Source organism: Bison bison, unplaced genomic scaffold, assembly GCF_000754665.1.
Source record: "Bison bison bison isolate TAMUID 2011002044 unplaced genomic scaffold, Bison_UMD1.0 scf7180017862979, whole genome shotgun sequence".
Lineage (NCBI taxonomy): Eukaryota > Metazoa > Chordata > Mammalia > Artiodactyla > Bovidae > Bison > Bison bison.
Window position 1 is genome coordinate 1667296 of NW_011493551.1, and position 24694 is coordinate 1691989.

The 24694-nt window shown below is 36.3% G+C and overlaps 1 protein-coding gene across 9 annotated transcripts in view; it reads left to right on the forward strand.

Moving 5' to 3' along the window:
• LOC104983552 (chromosome unknown open reading frame, human C10orf12) overlaps nt 1–24694 on the forward strand; it is a 126647-nt gene that overhangs the window by 41892 nt on the left and 60061 nt on the right. For 4 of the 9 annotated variants that reach the window (XM_010833039.1, XM_010833038.1, XM_010833041.1 and 1 more), the window contains 2 exons: nt 21213–21278; nt 21612–21691. The exons of 2 other annotated variants lie outside the window; for them this stretch is intronic. Coding sequence is in view for 1 of the 7 variants with exons in the window: in XM_010833040.1 (XP_010831342.1) it covers nt 21389–21404; nt 21612–21691 (96 nt within the window). In the remaining 6 variants the exon portion in view is untranslated. 3 more of the 9 variants (XM_010833040.1, XM_010833047.1, XM_010833045.1) reach the window with 3 other exon arrangements.

Here is a 24694-nt window from a genome sequence, read left to right on the forward strand (position 1 = left end):
CTTGTGCTTCTTCCAGTCCAGCGTTTCTCATGATGTACTCTGCATAAAAGTTAAATAAGCAGGGTGACAATATACAGCCTTGACGTACTCCTTTTCCTATTTGGAACCAGTCTGTTGTTCCATGTCCAGTTTTAACTGTTGCTTCCTGACCTATACACAGATTTCTCAAGAGGCAGGTCAGGTGGTCTGGTATTCCCATCTCTTTCAGAATTTTCCACAGTTTATTGTGATCCACACAGTCAAAGGCTTTGGCATAGTCAATAACGCAGAAATAGATGTTTTTCTGGAACTCTCTTGCTTTTTCCATGATCCAGCGGGTGTTGGCAATTTGATCTCTGGTTCCTCTGCCTTTTCTAAAACCAGCTTGAACATCAGGAAGTTCACAGTTCACGTATTGCTGAAGCCTGGCTTGGAGAATTTTGAGCATCACTTTACTAGCATGTGAGATGAGTGCAATTATGCAGTTAATCATTAGAGAAATGTAAATCAAAGCCATAGTGAAATATTACCTCACAACTGTCAGAATGGCTGTCATCAAAAAGACCACAAATAAAAAATGTTGCTAAAGATTTGAAAAAAGGGAACCCTTATACACTATTGGTGGGAAGATAAATTGGTGTAGCCACTATGGAAAACAATATGGAGGTTTCTCAAAAAACTAAGACTGGAATTACTATGTGACCAACCAGTTCCACTCCTGGGTGTATTAATCTGGAAAAAAAGAAAATGCTAATTCAAAAAGACACACTCACTCTGATGTTCATAGTAGCATTATTTACAGTTGCCAAGATATGGAAGCAACCTAAGTTGTGTTCATCAACAAATGAATGAATAGAAAATATGTGTATGTGTGTGTACACACAATGGAATACTAATCAGCCATTAAAAAACAAGTTTTGCTATTTGCAACAATATGGATGGACTCAGAAGGTATGCTAAGTGAAGTAAAAGAAATACAAATACCATATGATGTCACTTATATCTGTTAATGTATTTAACAGAAAAGAAACACTCAAAGATAAAAATAACTAATTGGTAGTTACAAGTGGGAAGAGAGAAGGGGGCAGGGGCAAGATAGGGGTAGGGAATTAAGAACAAACTAGTATGTATAAAAATAAAGCTACAAGGAGGTATAGTATGGCGCAAGGAATATAGTCAGAATTTTATAATAAATACAAATAGAATGTAACCTTTAAAAATTATGAATCACTATTTTATACACCTGAAACATATAGTATTATACATCAACTAACTACACCTCGGAGAAGGCAATGGCACCCTGCTCCAGTACTCTTGCCTGGAAAATCCCATGGACGGAGGAGCCTGGTGGGCTGCAGTCCATGGGGTTGCTGAGGGTCAGACACGACTGAGCAGCTTCCCTTTCACTTTTCACTTTCATGCATTGGAGAAGGAAATGGCAACCGACTCCAGTGTTCTTGCCTGGAGAATCCCAGGGACGGTAGAGCCTGGTGGGCTGCCGTCTATGGGGTCGCACAGAGTCGGACACGACTGAAGAGACTTAGCAGCAGCAGCAGCTACACCTCAGTTTTTAAAAAAGAAAAATGTACTGCATCTTTGTGGTTTGTTTACATGACACCTCTGGCATGTTGCAAGTTTGTTTCGGGATTTGTGAACTGATGTTATTCCGTGTGCTCCATATATTCTCCTATTTAATATTGCGTCAGTTGCTTGACTGATTAATGGTGAAAATCCTTAAGGAGTTGGCTGGCCTATTTGCATTGTTATTGGTTTTACCCCTTTTTTCTTTTTTGGCTGCATCATGAGGCTTGCAGGATCTAATTTCCCTGACCAGGGGTTGAGCCTGGGCCCCTGAAGTGAAAGCTCCGAGTCCTAACCACTGGACCACCATGGAGTTCCTTTGTTTACTCCTTTTGGCTCAGACCTCCATTGCCCCAAAAGGCAGTGTAGCTTTTTAGTTCAGATTTCTTTTTAATAGTCACAGTGACCTTTACAGCTGTCAGTTTGAAATGATATAATTTTGCAAAGTGGTTTATATTATTTGTTTTTCCTTGAGGGTTCATCCGTTTCTACAAGGGGATGATGATGGTACTGGCCCTTTTAGGTTAATGCTCCTCTAAGGACCACATAATAAGTATAAAATAGTAATAATACCTGTTTCAGAATTGTTGGGAAGATTACATAAAATAATGAGTGTCAAGTTTTAGAATACAGCCTTACTGTTAGCTGGCATTATAATTTTATAATATGTGATATAAAATGATAAAGATGTTTATATATTGCATTTATGAACATGGTATATAGCAAATATCAAGCCTGCTCCTCTTTTGGGATGTGAAGCAATAGTAATTTAAGAATATTAGCCAGTATTTTTGGTATTGTGATATTTTATAGATTTTTATAGTGGGACTATCCTCTTAAAAACGATTAAGTCTGTTGCCTGCTAAACTTAACCACATTTTGGTGTTTGTAATTCAGTATTTCTCAAGATATTTCTCTCTTCTTTGGAGAGCACTAATTTAGTTATTTTTTATTTGATAATAGCTTCCTTTTAAGGGAGTTTTAATACCCTAGAAACTGTTCTCAAACCTTTTTGGTCTTGAGACCCCTTAAAAATTATTGAGCTATTTGAAGAGCTATTCTGTTAATAATTTGTTTGAAAATAACAATCATCAACCTATTATATGTTAACACTTTAGTGAAAATTGTAGTTTTCCAAAACAAAATAGTTAAGTGGGAAGAGGGGCATTGTTTTTACATATTGCAAAATTCTTTGAAGTCTATGCTAATAGAAGATAACTGGATCCTTATCTACTTTTTCATTCAGTTACTGTGTTTGTTATTTTGGTTGAAGTTTTTGAAGAAAGTCTAGCCTCACACAGGAATATTATCAGAAAAGGGAGAAATATGTTAATAGTCTTTCAGATAACTGGATATTTTTCTTGGATACAGCACCAAAACTTCATGAGTAATGTTTCTTTTTTTCTTTTAATTAATAAACTATTTTTTAGAGCAGTTTTAGGTTCACAGCAAACTGTGAAAAGTATTGTGTTCTCATGTATGCATAAACTCCCCACTGTCAACATATGGAATCCCAGTGGTACATTTATCACAATTGATGAGCCTACATTGACCCATCACTACCGCCCAAAGTCCATAGTTTACATTAGTGTCCACTCTTGGTGGTGTACATTCTGTGGGTTTTGACACGTGTATCCACCATTGCAGTATCATGCAGAATAGTTTCACTGCCCTAAAAATCTCTTGTGTTCTGCATGTTAATCCTCCCCTGCCCCCATTTCATCCCAGTCTTTGCAGCCCCTGAGTACTCTCTTCCTGGCTTGTCGTGGCCTGGCTTCTCACTGTGGTCTTCTATGGCCCTTTCTCTATTCAAATGAAAGTGGGGAGCGCTCTCTGGTATCTGTTCTTTTTTATTTTTATTTTCTTTTGATTGAAGTGTAGTTGACTTAACAGTGTTTCAGGTATACAGCAAAGTGATTCATTATGTGTGTGTGTATACGTATATGTATTTTTTTTCAGATCTTTTTCCATTTGGGTTATTACAAGATATGTAATACCCTGTGTTACATAATAGATCCTGGTTTGTTTATTTCTTTGGTTTATGTTTTTAGTTATTAAATATTATAATTGTATAATATTGAGAAATATAGAACAAAATACAATTATTGGAAGATAATTGCTCTACAATATTGTGTTGGCCTCTGCCACACATCAACACAAATCAGCCACAGGTATACATAGGTCCCCTCCCTCCTGAACCCCGCTCCCATCTCCCACCCCATCCCACCCTTCTAGGTTGTCACAGAACACTAGATTGAGCTCCCTGTATCGTAGTGTGTATCTGTTTTATTTGATTCATAGAAACCTTTTAACTTTGATGAAGTTTAGTATTTGACAGTTTTGTTGCTTGTGCTGTTGGTATGTAAGAATCCGTTGCTACATCTAAAGTCACAACATATTACCCCTGTTTTTTTTTAAGAGTTTGTTTTTCCCTTATGTTTAGATCTTTGATACATTTTGGGTTAATTTTTTTATATGGCGTGAGGTCAGAAATCCAACTTAACCTTTTGCGTGTGGCTATTCAGTTGTCCCAGCTTCATTTTTTATTTATTTATTTTTTAATTGAAGGATAATTGCTTTGCAGAGTTTTGTTGCTTTCTGTCAAACAGTATCATTTGTTGAAAAGGCAGTTCTTTCCCCACTGAATAGTGTTGACAGTCTTGATAAAAATCAGTTGACCACTGATGTATGGGTTTACTTCTGGATTCTCAGTTCTGTTGGCCTGTATGCCTATCCTTGTGTCAGTGCCACACTCTTTTTAGAAATTCATTTATATATTCATTTATTTTTACCTGTGCTGGGTCTTCGTTGCGCAGGCTTCCCCTAGTTGCGGCAAGTGAAGGCCACTCTTTGTTGCAGTGCGTGGGCTTCTCATTGTGGCGGCTTCTCCTGTTGTGGAGCACAGACTTCTAGGGTGTGCAGGCCTCAGTAGTCGCAGCACACAAGCTTCGTAATCGTTCTGACCGTATGAAATTTTCCCAGACAGGGACTGTACCCATGTCCTCTGCATGAGCAGGCAGAGTCTTAGCCACTGCATCACCAGGGAAGTCTAGTACTGCCCTCTGATTATTGTGGCTTGTAATAATTTTTGAAATCAGGGTATGGAACTCCTTCAGCTTTGTTCAGCTGTCTTCAAAACATGATTGTTCTGGCTGTTTGGGCTCCCTTGCAATTCCATATGAATTTTAGGGTTAGTCTTTTCATTTCTGCCAAAAAGAAATTTTGCTAGGGATTGCATTGAACATGTACTTCAATTGGGGGAGTATTGACATCTTAACAATATTAAGTATTCTGATCTAGGAACATAAGATGTTTTCCCATTTATTTAGGTCTTTAATTTCTTTCAGCATTGTTTTGCACTTTTTACTATGCAGGTCTGCCACCTCCTTAGTTAAATTTATTCCTAAGTATTTTACTCACTTTGTTACTATTGTAAATGGAATTGTTTCCTTCACTTCAGATTATCCATTGCTAGTGTATAGATGTGGAGAAGGCAATGGCACCCGACTCCAGTACCTTTGCCTAGAAAATCCCATGGATGGAGGAGCCTGGTAGGCTGCAGTCCATGGGGTCGCTAGAGTCGGACACGACTGAGCGACTTCACTTTCACTTTTCACTTTCATGCATTGGAGAAGGAAATGGCAACCCACTCCAGTGTTCTTGCCTGGAGAATCCCAGGGACAGGAAGCCTGGTTGGCTGCTATCTATGAGGTTGCACAGAGTCGGACACAACTGAAGAGACGCAGCAGCAGCAGTGTATAGATGTGCATTGCAAAAGTATAGAAATAGAAACAAATTTTGCATGGTTCTTATATCTGGCAACCTTGATGAATTTGTTTATTAGGTCTAATAGTTTTTCTTTAGGATTTCCTATGTATAAGATCATGATATCTCTGAGGAGAGGTAGTTCTTCCTTTTCAATCTGGATGCCTTTTATTTCTTTTTCTCTTACCAGTTGCCCTGGCTAGAACTTCCAGTGTCCAACAGAGTTAATATCCTTATCTTGTTCCTCTTCTTAGTGGGAAGCTTTAAATCTTTCACCACTGAGTATGTTAGTCCTGAATTTTTCATAGATGCTCACAGTCAGGTTGTAGAGGCTTCTTTCTGTTCCTAGATTCTTGAGTGTTTTTATCATGAAAGGGTGTTGGAAGGGGTCAAATGCCTTTTTTGTGTCAGTTGAGATGATTGTATTATTTTTTCCCATTTCACTCTATTAATATGTGTTTGATTTTTTTCAGTTGATTTGATTTTTTATGTTGAACCACCCTTGCATTTCTGGGGTAAATCCATGGTGCATAGTCCTCTTAATACACTCCTGAATTTGGTTTGCTAATTTTTTTTTGAGGATTCTTGCATCTATATTCATAAGGAGATTGATCTGTAGTTGTCTTGATGTTTTTGTCTTTGGCAGGGTAAAACCAGCCTCATGTAATGAGTCAGGGAAGTACTCATTCCTTTATTTTTTAGAAGAGTTCGAGAAGAACTGATGGTATTTTTATTTTTTCTTTAAATGTCTGGCAGAATTCATCAGTGGAACCATGTGACCCTTGACTTTTCTTTGTCAGAAGTTTTAAAAATCATTAAAAATCACTTTTTATATCCTTACTTTTATTAAGTCTTTTTTTTTTTTTTTGAGTAGTTTATTTCTAAGAATTTGTCCATTTCATCTGTGTTATCTACTTACTGGCATACTCTTGTTCATTTTATTTTTTTGTACTACTTTCTATTTCTGTAAAGTCAGTAGTGATGCTTTCATTTCTGGTTTTGGTAAATTGAGTCTTCTTTGACTTCTTGGTCAGTCTGTCTAAATGTTTGTCATTATCGTTAATCTTTTCAAAGAGGTTTTAGTTTCTCTGATTTTTTTCCTCTATTTTTCTGTTCTCTTGCTTCAAAAACTCTTTACCTACATCTTTATTTTTTCCTTTCTTCGGCTTCATTATCATTTTGGTTCTTCTTTTTCTAGTTCCTTAAGGGTAGTAGGTTAGGTTATTGATTAGTGATAATTCTTTTTTTAATGTAAGCTATGAAATTTCCTCTGAACACTGCTTTTGCTGCCTCTTATATATTTTCGTATGTTGGGTTTATTTTCTTATTATTATTCTCAAAGTATTTTCTAATTTTCTTTCTTTCTTTTTATTTTGGCCACACTGTGTGAGTTGCAGGATCTTGGTTCCTTGACCAGGGATCAAACCTATGCCCCCTGCAAGGAAAGTGTGGGGTCCTAACCACTGGACCACCAGGGAATTCCTTACGGATGTCTAACTTACCTCTCTTAGTTGTTTCATGTATTACTGAAAGTAGTGTTGAAGTCTACAGCTATTACTTTTCTTCCCTTCCACTCTGTCAGTTTTACTTCATATTTTGGGGGACTCTGTTGTTAGGTGCTTATAAATTTTTAATCATTGAGTCTTTTTTTTTTTTTTTAAATAGTGGTGTAGTTGATGTAGGGACTTCCTAGGTGATCCAGTGGTAAAGAACCACCCTCCCAATGTAGGAGACCATCCCTGAGTGGGAAATGCAGGTTCGATCCCTGAGTCAGGAAGATCCCTGGGAGGAGGAAATGGCAGCCCACTCCAGTATTCTTGTTGTTGTGGAGTGGCTAAGATGTGTCTGACTCTTTGCAACCCCATGGACTGCAGCATGCCAGGCTTGCCTGTCCTTCACTATCTCCCGGAGTTTGCTCAGACTCACGTCCATTGTGTTGATGATGCCATCCAACCATATCATTATCACCCTCTTCTCTTCCTGTCCTCAGTCTTTCCCAGCATCAGGGTCTTTTCCAGTGAGTCAGCTCTTTGCACCTGGTGGCCAGAGTATTGGAATTTTGAACAGTATTCTTACCTGGAAAATTCCACAGACAGGAGCCTGGTGCGCTGTAGTCCATAGCATCACAAAGAGTTGGACAGCTGAGTGGCTAAGCACCCACACAGTCGATACACTTTATTATATAATAGAGGTTAAGGTGTACAACATAGTAATTCATAGTTTTTAAAAGTTACATTTCATTTATAGTTACTGTTAAATCTTCTTGGTAGATTGACTTACAGTGTCCTTTGTCTACTGTAACAAGTTTTATCTTAACATCTATTTTGTCTGATGTTAGTACATTCACCCCATTTTTCTTTCATTTGCTGTTCTCATGGGCTTTTTCTTTCATTTTTAACTTCTTCATGTCTTTGAATCTAATGTTGAGTTTCTTATACATAGCATATAGTTGGATCATGGGGTTTTTTTTTAATCCATTCTGCCTTTTATTGGAGAGTATAATCCATTTACATATGATGTAATGACTGATAAGTAAGGATCTTTGCCATTTTGCTATTTGTTTTCTCACATATCCCATGTTACGGAACTGTTAGGTCTTCCTTACTGCCTTTTTATATCATATAACTATTTTCTGGTGTCCTATTTTGATTCCTTTTCCACTTTTACTATGCAATTTTTAGTTATTTTCTTAGTGTCTGTCTTGGGGATATGTAGTTAACATCTTAATAATGACTTAGTTTCAATAGTATTACAAAATATTTGGCTCATATGTAGCTGTGTCCCTCAACTTTAGATTGTTATTGTACTGTCAAAAATTTCATCTTTATACATTGTATGCTCATCAACATAAACTTACGATTATTTTTGTATGTAGCTATCTTTTAATCACATAAGGTTAAAAAGAAATTACAAACCAAAACGCAACCTTTTTCCTTCCTTCCTTTATCAAACATTTTATATGTGCTAAGTTGCTTCCATCATGTCCGACTCTTTGTGACCCTGTGGACTGTAGCCCACCAGGCTCCTCTGTCCATGGGATTCTCCAGCCCACTGGAGTGGGTTGCCGTGTCCTTCGCCAGGGGATCATCCCGACCCAGAGATCGAACACATATCTCTTAGGTCTGCTGCATTGGCAGGCAGTTTCTTTGCCACTGGTGCCACCTGAGAAGTTCATTTTATGATAAAGTGCTTTGTTTATGCTTTCAGATACTATTCTAAATAGTTTGCAGATATTATCTTAATTTTTTGAGGTAAAAACAATTTTATAGCCCAGGAAGATGAGGCATAAAGAAGACAAATTTCCCAAGGCCATAGAAGTGTTATAATACATAGTCAGAAATCTAAACCCAGGTAATCTGACTCCAGAATCCATGTTCTTAACTACCAGTCTCTCACTTCCTAGAGTACTAGTATTCCTTCTATTACATTACAGCATGGAATGTAAAATTCAACTGGGTACATAAAACAGATGCACTCATGTTGAAAATTCAGGATAGATAAAGCAAAGAGTACTGGGAGTCAGTTGGGAGGAAGACCTATGTCGTTGAAAACCAAGCAGGATCACGACTTGAAATTTGAGAGAAGGACACTTTAGGCAAAGGAGCAGGATGAGGCAAGGGATCAGACAAGCAAAAGCAAGGTGAATTTGAGAAACAGAATACTTTTGGGTTGAGTGTGCTTGAAGAACATTGGGAAAGTATATTGAAAAGGTCCACTTTGGGAAGAATTTAAAAGCTAGACTTCAGAGTTTGAAATTTACTCTACATGCATTAGATAATCACTGAACACTTTTGAGCAGAGAGAAACTATTAAGAATTTACTTTACATGTACGTATATATGTGAATCTGAAGGCTAGCTCAAAATTTAGGGTCATTTTAAAATTTCTAAAATATGGTGAAGCTTATTTCAGTGGGGTCCAGATTAAAGTTTGATCTTTTGTACTGCTATACATTAAAGTGTGTTGGAGATGTGTTATAAAGTGATGATTTTTTAAATTTGCAAATTAGATATGTTTAAGTAAATGTGTTTGATTATATCAAAAGGGAGGTGCTTCCTTTCAGAATCATCTCTTGTGTGAGAGGTGGGGTGGTGTAATGTGCATTTAATTACATGCCATGTACAGTCGTTCAGGTCAGCACTGTTTTTTGAGTCCTTCTGAAACCAGTGTGTTTGCCAAGTATTGAAAGTATAACCATAAATAAGACTTAATCATAATTTTTCAGTCTCTTTTTCTTCCTAACTGGTGAACATTGGAATGCTCTAGTACTCATTCTTCTTCCTTCCTTTGCTTTTTCTTTTGTTTATATTCTTTACCATTATAGTTTATTACAAGATATTGAATATAGTTCCCTGTGCTGTACAGTAAGACCTTGTTTATTTTATATATATTAGTATGTATCTGCTAATCCCAAACTCCTAAGTTATCTCTCCCTCACCCCCTTTCCACTTTGGTAATCATGAGTTTGTTTTCAGTGTCTGTGAGCCTATTTCTGTTCTGTAAATAAGTTCATTTGTTTTTCTTCTTTTAGATTTCACATATAAGCAATGTCATGTACTTGTCTTTGTCTTACTTAATATGATCTCTAGGTCCAACCATGTTGCTGCAAGTTTCATTGTTGTTTTTTTTTTCTAAAGCAAATAGAACTCGGTATTATTTATTGTTTGCAGCGTATGGGATTTTAGTTCCCTGACCAGGGATTAAACCTGTGCCCTCTGAAGTGGAAGTGCGAAGTCCTAACCACTGGACCACAAGGGAATTCCCCAAATTTCATTCTTTTTTGTGACTGAGTAGATCCATCTAGTCAGAGCTATGGTTCCCCAGTAGTCACGTACGGATGTGAGAGTTGGACTTTAAAGAAAGCAAACCAATGAAGAATTGATGCTTTTGAACTGTGGTGTTGGAGAAGACTCTTGAAAGTCCCTTGGACTACAAGGAGATCCAACCAGTCCATCCCAAGGGAAATCAGTCCTGAATATTCATTGGAAGGACTGATGCTGAAGCTGAAACTCCAGTACTTCAGCCACCTGATGTGAAGAGCTGACTCATTGGAAAAGACCCTGATGCTGGGAAAGATTGAAGGCGGGAGGAGAAAAGGACGACAGAGGATGAGATGGTTGGATGGCATCACCGACCCAGTGGATATGAGTTTGAGAAAACTCCGGGAGTTGATGATGGACAGGGAGGCCTGGCGTGCTGCAGTCCATGGGGTTGCAAAGGGCAGGCACGACTGAGCAACTGAACTGAACTGATAGATATATCTGATATGTATATCTTCTTTGTCCATTCATCTTTTAATGAACATTTAGGTTGCTCCCATGTCTTGGCTGTTGTAAATAGTGCTGCTGTGAACATTGGGGAGTGCATGTATCATCTTGAATTAGCGTTTTATCCAGATGGATGTTAGGAGTCCGATTGCTTGATCATATGGCAACTAGAGTTTTTACAGGAATCTCCATACTGTTTTCCTATCATAGTGGCTGCATCAATTTACACTCCCATCAACTACTGTAGGAGGATACTGTTTTCTCCACAACCTCATCAGCATTTATTACTTGTGAACTTTCTGATGATGGCCATTCTGATCAGGGTGAGGTGATGCTTTGTTATAGGTTTTATTTACATTTCTCTAATAAATAGTGATGGTAAGCATCATTTCATGTGCTTATTGGCCATCTGTATGTCTTTTCTGGAGAAATGTCTGTTTATGTCTTCTGCCCATTTTTTGATTGGGTTTCTTTTCCTTTTTAAATACCCTCATTGAGTGGATAAGATCTTGTTCGTGCATGCCAAGTCACTTCACTCATGTCTGACTCTTCAGCCCTATGGACTGTAGCCCACCAGGCTCTGTCCATGGGATTCTCGAGGCAAGAATACTGGAGTGGGTTGCCATGCCCTTCTCCAGATCATTCCAACCCAGGGATCAAACCTATATCTCTTACGTCTCCTTAATTGGCAGGTGGGTTCTTTAGCACTTACACCACCTGGGAAGCCCAGATATGATCTCATGTATTTCTAAAGCTTTAAGTTCTGTCTGTACTTAGATGATTTCCAGTTTTATATCCTGATCCCATTGTCTCCTATTTCAAACTCACTCATCCAGTTGTTTCCTGCACAGACCCACTTTGATTTCCAAGAGACAAGTTAGATTTAACGTGTCCAAAACTGAACTAAATTTCTCTATTCCACTTGTTTCTCCTCCAGTCTTCTCTTAGAAAGTTACATTACCATTTACCCAGTTCTCAGACCAAATAAAGCCTAAGTGTCTTCTCCCTCATTCTGCTAGTGCATCATCAAAGCAAGTTGGTTTAATCCTCAGGTTATACTCTGTATCCTTTCACTGATTTCTGCCTCCACCACTGCCACTCTGGTTGTCACCATTATTTCTTGCGAAGGCTGTTGTAATAGTCTCATTATAATACTTTACTCATTATCAGTTATCTGTGCAGCCACCTGGTGAACTTAAACAATATAAATCTGGTCATATTACTTCTGTCACTACCAGATATAAAATTAGTGAATTTCTGTTAAATTCAGATCCCAATCCTCTCACGTAGCCTCTGTGATCCTGCCTCTAGATATCTGTCTCGTCTCTTGCTTTCTTACTTTGCTCAGACCACACCAATTTTCTTGCTGTTTCTCAGATATACCATACTTCGTACCCTTCACTGCTTCAGTGCTGTTCCCCTTGTCTAGAACGTTCCTTTGTCTTGAATATCTAGATGACTTGCTCACTCAGTTCATTCAGTGCTCAAAAATTCAGCCTCTTAAGAGTCTTTTCCGGACCTAAGAATTCTCCACCCTACTCAGTTTTTCCTCCACATTTCTCAGTGTTACCAGTAATGGTTTTTCAGAGTTTAGTTATTGCCCACCCCCACCCCCACCACCAGTCTGCTATATCCTTCGACCAGTTCTTCTCTTACTTATCTTTACCTCATTATTATTCATTGTCATTGTCATCATTATTTATATATTTTTATCTCCTCTGCCAGAATTAGAGTTCCAGATAGGAACTTTTGTCTGTGGTGTTCACAGCTGCATCAGTAGTGACTGACTCATAGTATGTGCTCAATAAATATAAGTAAATAAATATCTATAGTCCAACAAGGACAAGAGCCTCAGAAACAACAGAACTTTAAAAAAAAAATTACTGAACTCTCAAACAATAGTTTTAGTATCTTTGAGAAAATATGTAATGCCAGGGCTATTATGAATTCAGTAATGCTTTTTAAAGAAATAATGCATTTTGTTCACAGCAAAAAATGCATTTAGAAAAGTAGCGGCTGTATGTGCAAGCACATTTTTATTTAATTTGCAAACAGTGCTCATGTGGATGTACTGACCTTCTAATGACTGAGTTCCTCTAAGGAATTGTGGCCCACAGATTGTGAACTCCTGATGTAATTGACTCATTCCTAATCAACTTCAGATTTGCATTTAAATGGCTTCTTTTTAGCATAATTACTGTACCCAAGACAGTTTGATATAACAGAAAAAATGAACCAAAACTGCCCTTGAATTTCCAAAGAACTAAGTCCAACTGACCTAGTTACTTTCTACCTTTGCAATTTTGGCTACTTAACATCATGGAGTCTCATTTATGGCATAATATATGTAAATATAATTATATGGAATTATTTGGGTAATGTTCCAGCTTACTCGAGTTGTATTTTCCCTCCTTAATGTACTAATACCACTGTTTTTCAGGACTTCATCTCTCTCGATTTATTTCTGTCTTTGCTGTGATTACAGCTTTGCACACAAAAGTGTGCCTGTCATCTCTGTTCATGGGCTGGCAAAGCAAGCCTTAATTAATGTCTGGTTTTAGTTCATAGGTATAGGAACCTTTTTCCATTAGATATCGGTTGCTCTTCTGTTTCATTTATTTCTGTTTCTTTAGGTCTTCAACATGCTAGACTCACAAAATGAGTCATTTTAAAATATTAAACCCATGAGGTAAATAGAAGGGTATATTTGTATTTATCCAACTAACACTTACTGACTGCAGTTTGGGAACAGGCAGGCTGATGTTAAGAAAAAGAAGAATAGGTTCCTGATCTTTGCTCAAAAATCTAGTAGGTAAAATCCACCCTGCCCCCCAATTTTTTTTTTTTTTTTAACTGAAGTATAGTTTTCTAGCAGTGCAACTTCAGCACTGATGGAGATGTTCCTAACTTTGCCTGAGATTTTGGACTGAGATAAAGGATGCCTTAAAATTAACTAGATTACGGGTTGCAGGGGAACATTCTGGGCAGAAGGCTTGCTGTGCTTTAAAGGCATGGAAGCACTGACATGTGTGTAATGACTGATAAATCAGTCTGGCCAGAGCATAGAATATGTAGAAAGAAAATGGCAGGGCAGACAGAAAAGTGGTTTGGAACTAGACAGACCCTCAGTGATCTTGCATGCCAGCCAGGAATTTGAAGTCTTCAGTATTGTCAGTGGAAAGCTATCAGAGATTTTTAAAACTGAGACAAGATGGGAGAGGTTTGATGGCAGTGTGAAGGATGGTTTTTGGTAGATTTGGTGATGTAGGGAATGTTTTAAGTAGTCAGATGAACTAAAAATTAAGAGATGTCATTAGTATGTTGGGTGAAGAAGTGAAAAGCCTGGACTTCATAGAGTCACTGGCTTGGTTTTAAACCGAGGGTCCGTGTCTTTGTAGTTAAATGAAAAAAAAAAAAAATAGCTGCTTTGATTTTCTATTTTCTTACATATATTAGGTAATAGCAATAATACCTGTTTTACAGTGTTCCCCTGATGATATTATCATTTTAAAATATCATATATATTGAGCTTGTACAGACAAAGTAGAATGGTGGCTGGCAAGACTGGGAGTAGAAGCAAACAGTTACTCTTCCACTATGTAGTACATAGCTCCAGTTTTCTTCTTCAGCAAAATGAAAGAAGTACTGGAGATGGATGATGGTGCCAACAGTGTAAAATTTTATGCAATAGTAAATGTAAAAATGATTAAAATTATAAATTTTATATTATGTATATTTTCCCACTGCTTTCAAAATGATAAGGGGAAATACTATCAATCATATGCCAGTAATTTTTAAATTAAAGAAAAATATAACTTCCCAAAAACTGACTCAAGAAATAAAAAGCTTGAATAGTTCTGTAACTATTAAATAAACTTAATAGTTAAAACAAAGAGAATAACCCCAGAATGCTTTACATGTGAGTTCCTCCCTACTTTTTTTAAGGAAGAAAGCTTCCAACTTTTCTGTCACCTCCTCCAGAAAGTAGGAAAAAAGGAAATATATCTCAGTTCTTTCTAGAAGGATATTTGTCAAACCAGGCATATAAGAAAGAAAATCATAGGTCAGTTTCACTCATGAAATAGATTAGCCCTTTAGTAATAGAAAAATTCTTCACTTTTTTGTTATATGCTTTTTTTTCTTTTTTAAATTCTTACTGGACTGTTGTGTTAGTTTCACGTGTACAGCAAAGTGGATCAGTTATACGTATCCATATATCCACTCTTTTTTAAAAATTATTTTTCCATGTAGGCCATTACCGAGTATTGAGTAGAGTTCCCTGTTGTACAGTAGGTTCTTACTAGTTATCTATGTTTTATTCTTTTATCCTTGAATAATTCTTTTCCTGATTGTTACTGCCATCTCTATTGCTTTCTTCTTATCTTCTTACACTTTTCTCACAGCTGAGCCTCCCTCTTTGGGGTAACATACCTGTGTCACTCTGAGTCTGTTGCGAACTGCATGCTACCAGGCCCTGTTGTTCAGTCACTCAGTCATGTCCCACTCTTCAGCAGCCCCATGGTTCACCAGGCTCCTCTGTCTATGGGATTTCCCAGGCAAGAATACTGGAGGGGCTTGCCATTCGCTTCTCTAGATCTTCCCAACCCAGGGATCGAACTTGTGTCTGCTGCATTGGAAGGCAGATTCTTTACCAGAGACAGGGAAGCTCATGCTATGCCTTGTCACTTTTTTCTCTTTTGCTTAGTTAATTTAATTGATTAATATTTATTGTAATAGTTACATGTTTGATATTTTTCCTGAAATTGTTTTTTTTTTGTTTCTTGTTTAGCATGCTTACTTTTTGTTTAGTTTTAAATTTTACTTCCTTTTGTAGTTGTTCTTTGTTGTTGTTTATTTCCTCCGGTGATTGGAAATTCTTCAGCCTTATCCATACATTCTAAAGCAAATTTATGTTAAACCTACATTTTCTTATTAACATCAAAGAGTAATGACTATTATAAATTATTCCCTCATCCTGCATGCACACTTCATCTAAGCATACTTTATTTACTCTTCTTCACCTAAGATTTTTTGAAATAGTTTGGGATGTTATTCCTAAATCATTAATTTTAAAAATTATATTGTGTTTAAAGAATTCTTTATCTCTTGTATTAAACTGAATCGCCTCATATTAGTAACAAGTGTTTATACTTAACTGTTAGTTTTGCTGTTACATTGCTTGCCATTATTTGTTTTTAACTTTTTATTTTGTATTGGGATATAGCCGATTAACAAACAATGTTGCGAGTTTCAGGTGAACAGCAAAGGAACTCAGCCATACACTGTTATTTTTTATATAAAGTGTTTGTCGTTTTTAGGAGGTCTTTGTTCTGAATTTTTTATTTTAGCTCAACTACTTTAACTGTTACTAGTACCCAAGTAAATGGATGTCTTACTTTTTAAATCAGAGCATATCTAGTATTTTTATTTTATCCATATCTGTGAATAATAGATTGGCTTTAAACATTTTTTTTTTAACCTTCAGAATTTTGTAAACATAGCTCCATTGGCTTTTAGCATTTACTTTTACTGATGAAATGACTGTCATTCTGAATCTCTTTCCTCTTATTTTGTGTAAATTAAGTAAAAATTTCCCCTAATTTTGGAGCTTTACTTTTATTTTTGAAATTCAGATATTCTGCTGGGAGAGTTACATGTATCAATGTGCTTTTTTCCCCCTGAGTATTCTGCCCAGGACTTCTCAAAACACATTAACTATGAAGATGCATAACAGTATTCAACATCAGGAAGTTTTCTTTTTGTTCTCGTCTTCCCCCTTCATCCCACCCCATTTCTTAAATTTAATTTTTGAAAATTTTTAGTATTTGCTCTTTCTTGTTCTGGAAATCCTCTTTCACAGATCCTGAATGTCCTGGCCTCCTCCTCATCTCTAATCTTTTTCACATGATTTCTTTGACTTCAGATTTACTATGCATTATGGGGAGCCTGGTGGGCTTCTGTCTATGGGGTCGCACAGAGTCGGACACGACTGAAGTGACTTAGCAGCAGCAGCAGCAGCATGAGGACATTTCTTGAATTTTTTAAAATCGCTAATTGGTTGTATATTTTTCTATTTAATACTTTATTTGGTTATTTTGGCAGTTTGGGTTTTCTTTTTTTCTCTTCCCCAAATACATATTCTGCACTCCTTTTCTAGAGCAGCTTGCTTTTTGTTTTAAATGCCGTTCTTCCCTGGCTTCAATAGAAACACTATTTGTTAATTTTTTTCAACCTCTAGTATTTTTCTTCATTAATTCTGTTTCAGTTTGGGCTGTTAGTCTTGACTAGGTTATTGTTTGTCTTTAGTGTGTGTCTTATCAGGTTCTTTCATCAGTTTTTGTGCTGGGTGATTCTCAGGATGGTGAGTGAGCCAGCAGATGTGCTCCTCACAGATGTGGGCTGGGAGCAGATGCTCAGGGAAAGAGGAAGAAGTCTTAATGCGTGTAATTGTCCAGCAGGGGCGGATTGCCTAGAGAACAGCCTTGTTTTGGCTCTTTACCTGTAGAAGTTCATCCAGACTGCTTTGGTTGTATGATAGATACCTTAAAGTAGCTGAAACATTGATTAAAAAGGGTTTAATTACCTCTGTTCCTTTGGATTGAGTATAAAAGATTGTGTAATCTGGTGCTTTTTAATTATTCATTTTGGTGCTTACTTTTAAAGAAGGTAAGTGTGGTATTCCCAAGTTAAAACCCTGAGTTTTAAGCAAAAAACTCCAGATACTATCAGTCTCTTTTTTGTGTGTTTTAAGATACTCGCTGATGATTGTTACCAACAAGCACCTTTGAACTGATATTTTATAAAATAATGATACCATATTGAAGATTGAGCTCTTTTTTTTTTTTTTTTTTTAATACCAGGCACCAAGCTTTGTAAGAGCTTGGAGACCTTGATGTGAAAATTGTCTCTCAGACTGATAATCACTGTACTGTTCTCTCAGGAAAGGTTCCCAAGACACGTGAACCATTTTTTCATTCCATCTATGATATTTTTCTTATTTCAGAACTACAGGCTGTTGCTTACTTCAGTTGTCTGTGTATTTGATACATTCCTCTCATTACTTTTCATAATCTGCTTTTCCCATTTTGGTTAGAAATAGAGTAGAGATATGATTTAGATTGAAGAGGGTAATATGTGAGAAATTTTAATATTCTGTCTTTTGTTTTTGAGAGGTAGGTTATTAAAATCAAACTGAAAACCAGAGAGCCCTAGTATAAGAGGAACATTCTGGGAAACAGGAAGGCCTTCCTTCCTAGCCTTCTTGGCATATTAAATCTCCTTGAGGACCTAAACATACGGAAAGAAAAACAGAAGCTGGGTTTAGATAGCCTATGACAACTCTTATGTTACAGAATACTTTCATAGACAGTGCTTTGCATGTAATATTAATAGAAGAGAGAAAACATAGGGCAATTAACATTTATTTAAAAGACAGGGAGTGATAATGTGAATTCTGAGGATGAGAAAACTGGAAACCCAGTCTCCTTGAGGGCGGGTACCATGTCTGTTAATCATTGCCTACCTATTCAGTGCCTGTCACTGTCCCTGATAGGTGGTAGGCTTTTGGTTAATGTATGTTAGATAAGCAAATATCTGTTTGTTGAATAAGCTGAAGAATGCCTTGACGGAGATAATATATTTGGGCAGAAGTGAAATGAAAAGGCTTCAGAAAATATGAGGACATAGAAATGGTAGATGATTGAACACGTTAGAATACCAGCCTGGTTGGAGCTGGGATAGTGAGCAGGGAAGTTTTGAGAAATAAGGCTGTCAGTGGTAGGTTAGGGTCAAATTATTAAATATAAATGGTTTTGATTGCTAGACTTAGGAATTTGGGATTTGTTTTTAAAAACAAAGTGTGGTTTTGCTGAACAGTTGGTCACATTGTTAGAGCAGTGTTTTAGGAAGACGATCTGAAGACACAGTGATTGTCTTGAGGTTGCAGTGAGAAGAGATTGGAGACCAGCTTTCATTCCAGTTGCAATGTTGGATGGGGATTCTTTGGCCAGTAGTCATGCTCAATAAAATTATTAATATTTCTTTACATGTAATATGTTACATACAGGTGAGTTTTAAGTCCTGGTGATTGAACATAATGACATAGCTGTCTTTTTCATTATGTATTTAATTTTCCTTGGCATTTTGTTGTTGATCTTCATGGCTTTTCTATGAGATCATGGTATAAATTTTGAATACATTTATTCTTTTCTTATTTGCCTTTTGTTAATGTCAAGCATAGCGCATGAGACATTCCTTGTTGCTATGCAACTGCTAAATTCAATATTTAATATTAATAAAACGGAGTGGCATTAAATTCAGTTAAGCAGAGTAGGCAAAATATGACTTAACGGTATCTGATCAGTATCTGTGTGGTTTAATGTATTGTTGCAGACAAGAGCAAGACTTGTTTACAGTTGCTGTTTTGATCAAAATTAATTGTGGTTAAATCTTTGCTTTTATGACCAGATTTTTTTTCTTGTTTATTTTTGGTCTTTCCCTTTTCCTGTTCTTTGATAATGTGATTCAGTTTTTGTTAGTGTTTTTGTGTTATTGATGTTATTACTATTCTTTCTAATTCTGTTATCTTTTGTAATTTTTAAAATTTTACCTACCAAGGCTTTTATTTGATTTTTTTCTTTCTTAGTATTATTTTTTGCTATATTTACATTTTCCCTTTGAAGAATTTATGCTGAGCATACACATTTGGAATTTGTTATTATTTCATATAAATCCAGGTGAAAGCATATTAGATTTGCTCTTCAGAATAAGAGCCACCCATAATCCCCTTTAGTTATTTGCAGTGTGTACTTGGTACTTGCCAGATATTGAAACACTTTCATTAATATTTGTGAAGTTAGAAATCCATTTTGGGAGTAAGAGGGCTCTAGAGGCAGGCTACAGGATTTTTTTTTTTCTTTGTAAGCTAGTGTTGAAAATATCTAGTTTGCAGACCCAGGATAGGCAGTACTTAGCATTTCCTTCTCATTCCCTCACCACCACCTTCCCACCCTCAAAAACCTTAGCCCAACACTTTATCCTCCCTAGTGTAGAAAAAAGAGGACATAGTAATTTAGTGAACAGAGTTTTAATTATAGTAGGCAAACAATAAACCGGGTAGATATTTTCCATTTGTTTGAATGGGTAGTTTGGTTTTGTTAATGTCCTTGGAATAATTTTGATGGGAAGAACAAAAGAGAGTTGAAAAACAATTGATTGTTAATAATAAATGAAAAACCTAGAATCTAGAAATCATGAAAATAGTATAGGAAAGTCAAGTAACTACAGTGTAGATGGTACAAACTCTAGGGTTTACCCTATTGAATATGATGACTTAATATTAAGGACAGAGGAATCCTTTACAGTACAGTGTTACTCTTATAAGGAGATAAGATACTGTTTCTTGGGACCATCTTTCTTACCCGCTTACTTTCCAAACTCTTTCTGGTGATTGTATTTGTGGTTAGGAAACGTCCCTGTTTGTGGGCCTCATGTGCCCACCAGGCTATAGGATTTTAAATTAGTGGTTCCCTCACTTTTGAACATGGGGGTACTTTTTAACAATTAAAAAAAAATTGTAAACCCTTAGGTGATAATCAGATTATGTGACAAAATGCATAGTGGCCCAAACTACAAGGAATTCAGTCAAACTTACATATTTTTTTAATTACAGTAATATTTCTGTACATTTGAAATGTGGACATTGAATGCACAAGACCATTTCTTTCTTTCTTAAGGTCATGCTTAAAGGACATTTATTTATAGGCCTCTTGTTTTACTTACTTGAGCTCCAAATGAGGTCATGATACATAGAGTTTGGAAACTGCTTTACTAACCCATTATTTGTTGTGTTGTATGAAGGTACAGTTGGCTTCTCTTTTGCATTTTCCTCCTTACTCTTAATATAGAAGACAGCAAGCTGACAAAGATATTTTTTAACTTGTTTTTCATTGAGTTAATCAGTGGTATTTGAGGTAATATATTAGAAAAGTTTATTTTTGTTTTCATTTTCTAAACATCTGTGTATAGGTATCTTTGAATTCTCTTTGTCTCTCTTTTTGTGTATAATCAGTGGTTCATAAATAGACCCAGTAGTTACTGTGGCAGTGTGAACTAATGACAAAAGTCTTTTTCTTTTTGTGATACAAATGTTGTTTTCAGTGAGGCTTTTCCTTCTTAAAAAACTGTTAGATTGAATAATCTATTAACTCAGTTCAGATTCAGAACGCTGTTTAGATTAACCCAGAACACTGAAAATTTTGAAGCAGTTTGACTCATTTGGAAAGGTGCCTCTTAAAATGAAGTTTGAAAGTTTATGTAAAGAGGTATTTGGAATTTTGTAAGATGGTAAGAGACCTCATGAATTTACATTCCTTCATTGGTTATTTCTACTGTTGTTTTGTATTGTCCTTGAATGGGTTGTGAATTTGTATTGAGTGTTAATCACTGACGAAAATGCAAATACTCCTTTTAGATTCGTCATTGACACTCTCCTCAGCATCCTTTCAATAATAATCTGGAGGTCCTGAGAATGGAAAGAAAGCACCATCATTTTTTCATGCAACTAGGTTAAAATTACTGTAGGGAATATTATTGTAATAATGAATTTTTTTCATCCTTTCAGGGTTTGAAAGTATTCTTGAAGGGCTGTTTGGACCTGCATTATTAAAAGATCTCAGTTTATTTAAAGGTATTCAAAATCTTTCTTTGGTATTTCAAATTCTTCCTGGTGACATAAATGATATCTTGGTGACTTAAGCCCCAGTCTCCTTCTCCTTTTTATTCACAGTTTTATGTGGGATGACGCTATACCCATGTAAGCATCTTTTTGTATGTAGTTATCTGTGATAATGCAAATATACTTATGAATAAAGTATATTAACTAGTGAACAATTATTGCAGATAAGGAGCCTGTATTTTTGGTGTAGTTAAACCAGATAATATTTTTGAAATTAGTTCTCATTTGTTTCCTGAAAAATCCTCTTTTGTGTCTATTAATTTGTTATTCCTACTGTTTTTGCAGACTGTGAACCTGAAAGCATTTCTGATTGGACTTTTGATGAAAATTGTCTATTCTGTTGCTTGAGAAGAGATAAAGTAAAGGTAACCAAGAAACTTGTGAAACTTGTCTAGAGTGGTATTTTGTAGATTTTATTTTCCCAAAACTTGGTTACTTTGTTGGAGAATTTGTAGGAGTACAGGTTCCATGTTCATTTATAAAGGATTTGATAATAACTCGGTTTAGCGATTTAGACGGTTTCTATTCTGTTTAGTCTGTTGAGAAATCTATATCCCAACATGCAATGCCCTATTTATGTAGTTCACTAGACAGAATAATTAACTAGGTCTCAAACTGTTGTGTTATTTTAAATATGAAATGTAATTCATGTAGTGGGAGTCATTTATACAGTAACAAGCACCTAGATCAAGTAGTTATTAATTCATGTAGACTTAACGATGGACTGTGGTTTATGCCGTCTTATGTTTCTTCATAATACTTGAGCGTGGATGCTGTTTATATTCAGGTGTAGAAACTGGCTGTACCTTAGGGTTTCTCTTGTTTTATTGCTTTGTGTTAAACATAAAAAGAATTTTGGTTTAGACATTAAAGTTGTTGGAAATTATTTATAATTTTACAGTCTTATGTTTCTTTTCATGGTATTTCTGTTCCATGGAAATGTTTAAAACATTTTTAATTCCTTCTTTTTCCTTGTACACTTCTGACTTCAAATCATTGACGAAGTTGTATCAGTTCTTCTTTGTATTGAATATCATTCTTTTTCTCTTTTCACAGTCATCACCGTAGTTCAGACCATTAGCATTTTTCTGGGCTACTGAAATAATGATTCCTCTCTCTCAGTTTTTGTCAGTGTGTTAAACACTGGTACATGGTTAAACCCTTCTCCTCCCTGCCTTCCCGTAACCCTCACTCTTCGAGTAGTATGGAAATGTTAACCCACACTCAGTCTCTGGTGACTTTACAGTTGTCTTTGGGATTCATTAGCCTAATGCTCAGAGTCTCAGTGCCCTCCCAGTTTGGTCCACTTCTCTTACCAATACTACTAGTCTTCTACGCAAAATTGGTCTGATCATTTATAGTAAACGATGTACTTTTACCATTTGGACTAGGCCATTGCACTTGTTCTTTAAAGCTTGAAATTCTGCTTGCTCTTAGTCTTACCTTAACTCTCCTGTCTTACAAATGGTATACCTCTGCTCTTAGTGCTGTTTCAACACTTCACACTGTTGTAGTAAATATTACACCAATTATTTGTCAATTAATATTCTGCTTTCTGTTATTAATCCTTTTCTGTGTTTGAGTCTTGTGTTCCTGACTACATTGTCAACTTGTGAAGACCACAGACCATGACTTATGCTATTTTGTACCCTTGCATATAGCCATTCTACCATTATTTACTATTGTTGGCAGGTTGCTTTAAATCAAAGCTAATTTAAGAGCATTTTAATGTTCTTCTTTTATGGCATCTTTTTCTTGCTTAAGTACATGAAAAAATTATTGCTGTGACTATCCAGGATGGTCTGTTTTTATTGAGTTAATGAGTAAAGTGTTTTGAAATTTATTGCAGTTTGGAAAAGACCGGAAAATTAAGCAGCTACCAATGAAGTTTAAGTTCATCATTTTAAACTGTGTGTCTTTGTGTGTACATTCATATATGTTGTGACCAATTATTGAGCAAGTTATTTAATAGGCATTTTGGCAGTACAGAAGGAGCCAATGATTGATTACCTTTTTTTTCAGAAGAGGATGGGAGGAAAGCTCTTCTGTGGTCAATAATAGAGTACAGTATATTCTTGTAATATGATTGAGTTTCCCATTGCTATATGAGGATAAAATATTTCATGAATATTTTTAGAAGAAAATACAGAAATAGCAAGGCATGGAACCATGTAGCATTTAACCATGTAGCAGCTATTCTTACTGTTTGTAGTTCTATAATTTTTAGTTAGTATTCTAGTTAGAAAGAATATTTGTTTGAAAGGCCAGCTAGATCTGGGAAAGGTAGTCTTCTCCATTAGACTTTTCACTACCTGTCTTTGGCATTTGTTTTTATCAGAGACAGCCATAGTGTCTGTGTCTTTGAACATAGAGAGAGCCTAGAAAACATAACTTGTCAGATACATAGCTTTAGTTGTGTTAGATTGAAAGTGATTGTGTTGAAACTCTTCCAGACATTTGTGCATCTTATCTGAGAAGGAGTAGATCTGAAAGTTAATTATACCTACGTTGGGTTGAGACTTGGCTGAGTTTGGTGGTGGTGGTATAGTCGCTAAGTCGTGTCCGACTCTTGTAACCCCATGGGCTGTAGCCTGCCAGGCTCCTCTGTCCATGGAATTTTCCATGCAAGAATACTGGAATGGATTGCCATTTCCTTCTCCAGGAGTATCTTCCCGACTCAGGAATCGAACCCAGGTCTCCTGCATTGAAGGCAGATTCTTTACCGACTGAGCTTTGAGGGAAGCCCGAAAGATTCCAAAAATGAAAGAAGTACGGGAGAGAGTGGTTAACAGCCAAGAGGTGGCAGCATAGAGCACAATATTGGAATTTTGATTTGAGGTTGGCATGGTGAGATGCCAGGTAATATTTGAAAAAGCTGTTAGAAATACTAGTCTGATATTTAAGAATGAGATGCAGGTTATTCCTAATTGTTTTTAGTTAATTTGGTTTTCATTGGATACTATTAGAATGGATAAAATAAATACATTATTTACATTTACTTTCAAAAATACCTGCCCTTTCTTGGTGACTCAGTTGGTCAAAGAATCTATCTGCCTGCAGTGCAGGAGATCTGGGTTTGATCCCTGGGTCTGTCAGGGAAATCCCCTGGAGAAGGGAAAGGCAACCCACTGTAGTGTTCTTGCCTGGAGAATTCCAGGGACAGAGGAACATGGTGGGGTACTGACCATGAGGTTGCAAAGAGTCGGACACAACTGAGCAACTAACACTTTAAAAATATCTAGTGAAAAATATGAAGTTGCCTTTTTGGAAAATATAACAGGAACTTACCTAGAAATTAGTAAAATGATTGTTCATCTACACTTCAGTAGTTAGAAAATATATTTTGTATGGGAAAGACAAGTAACTAT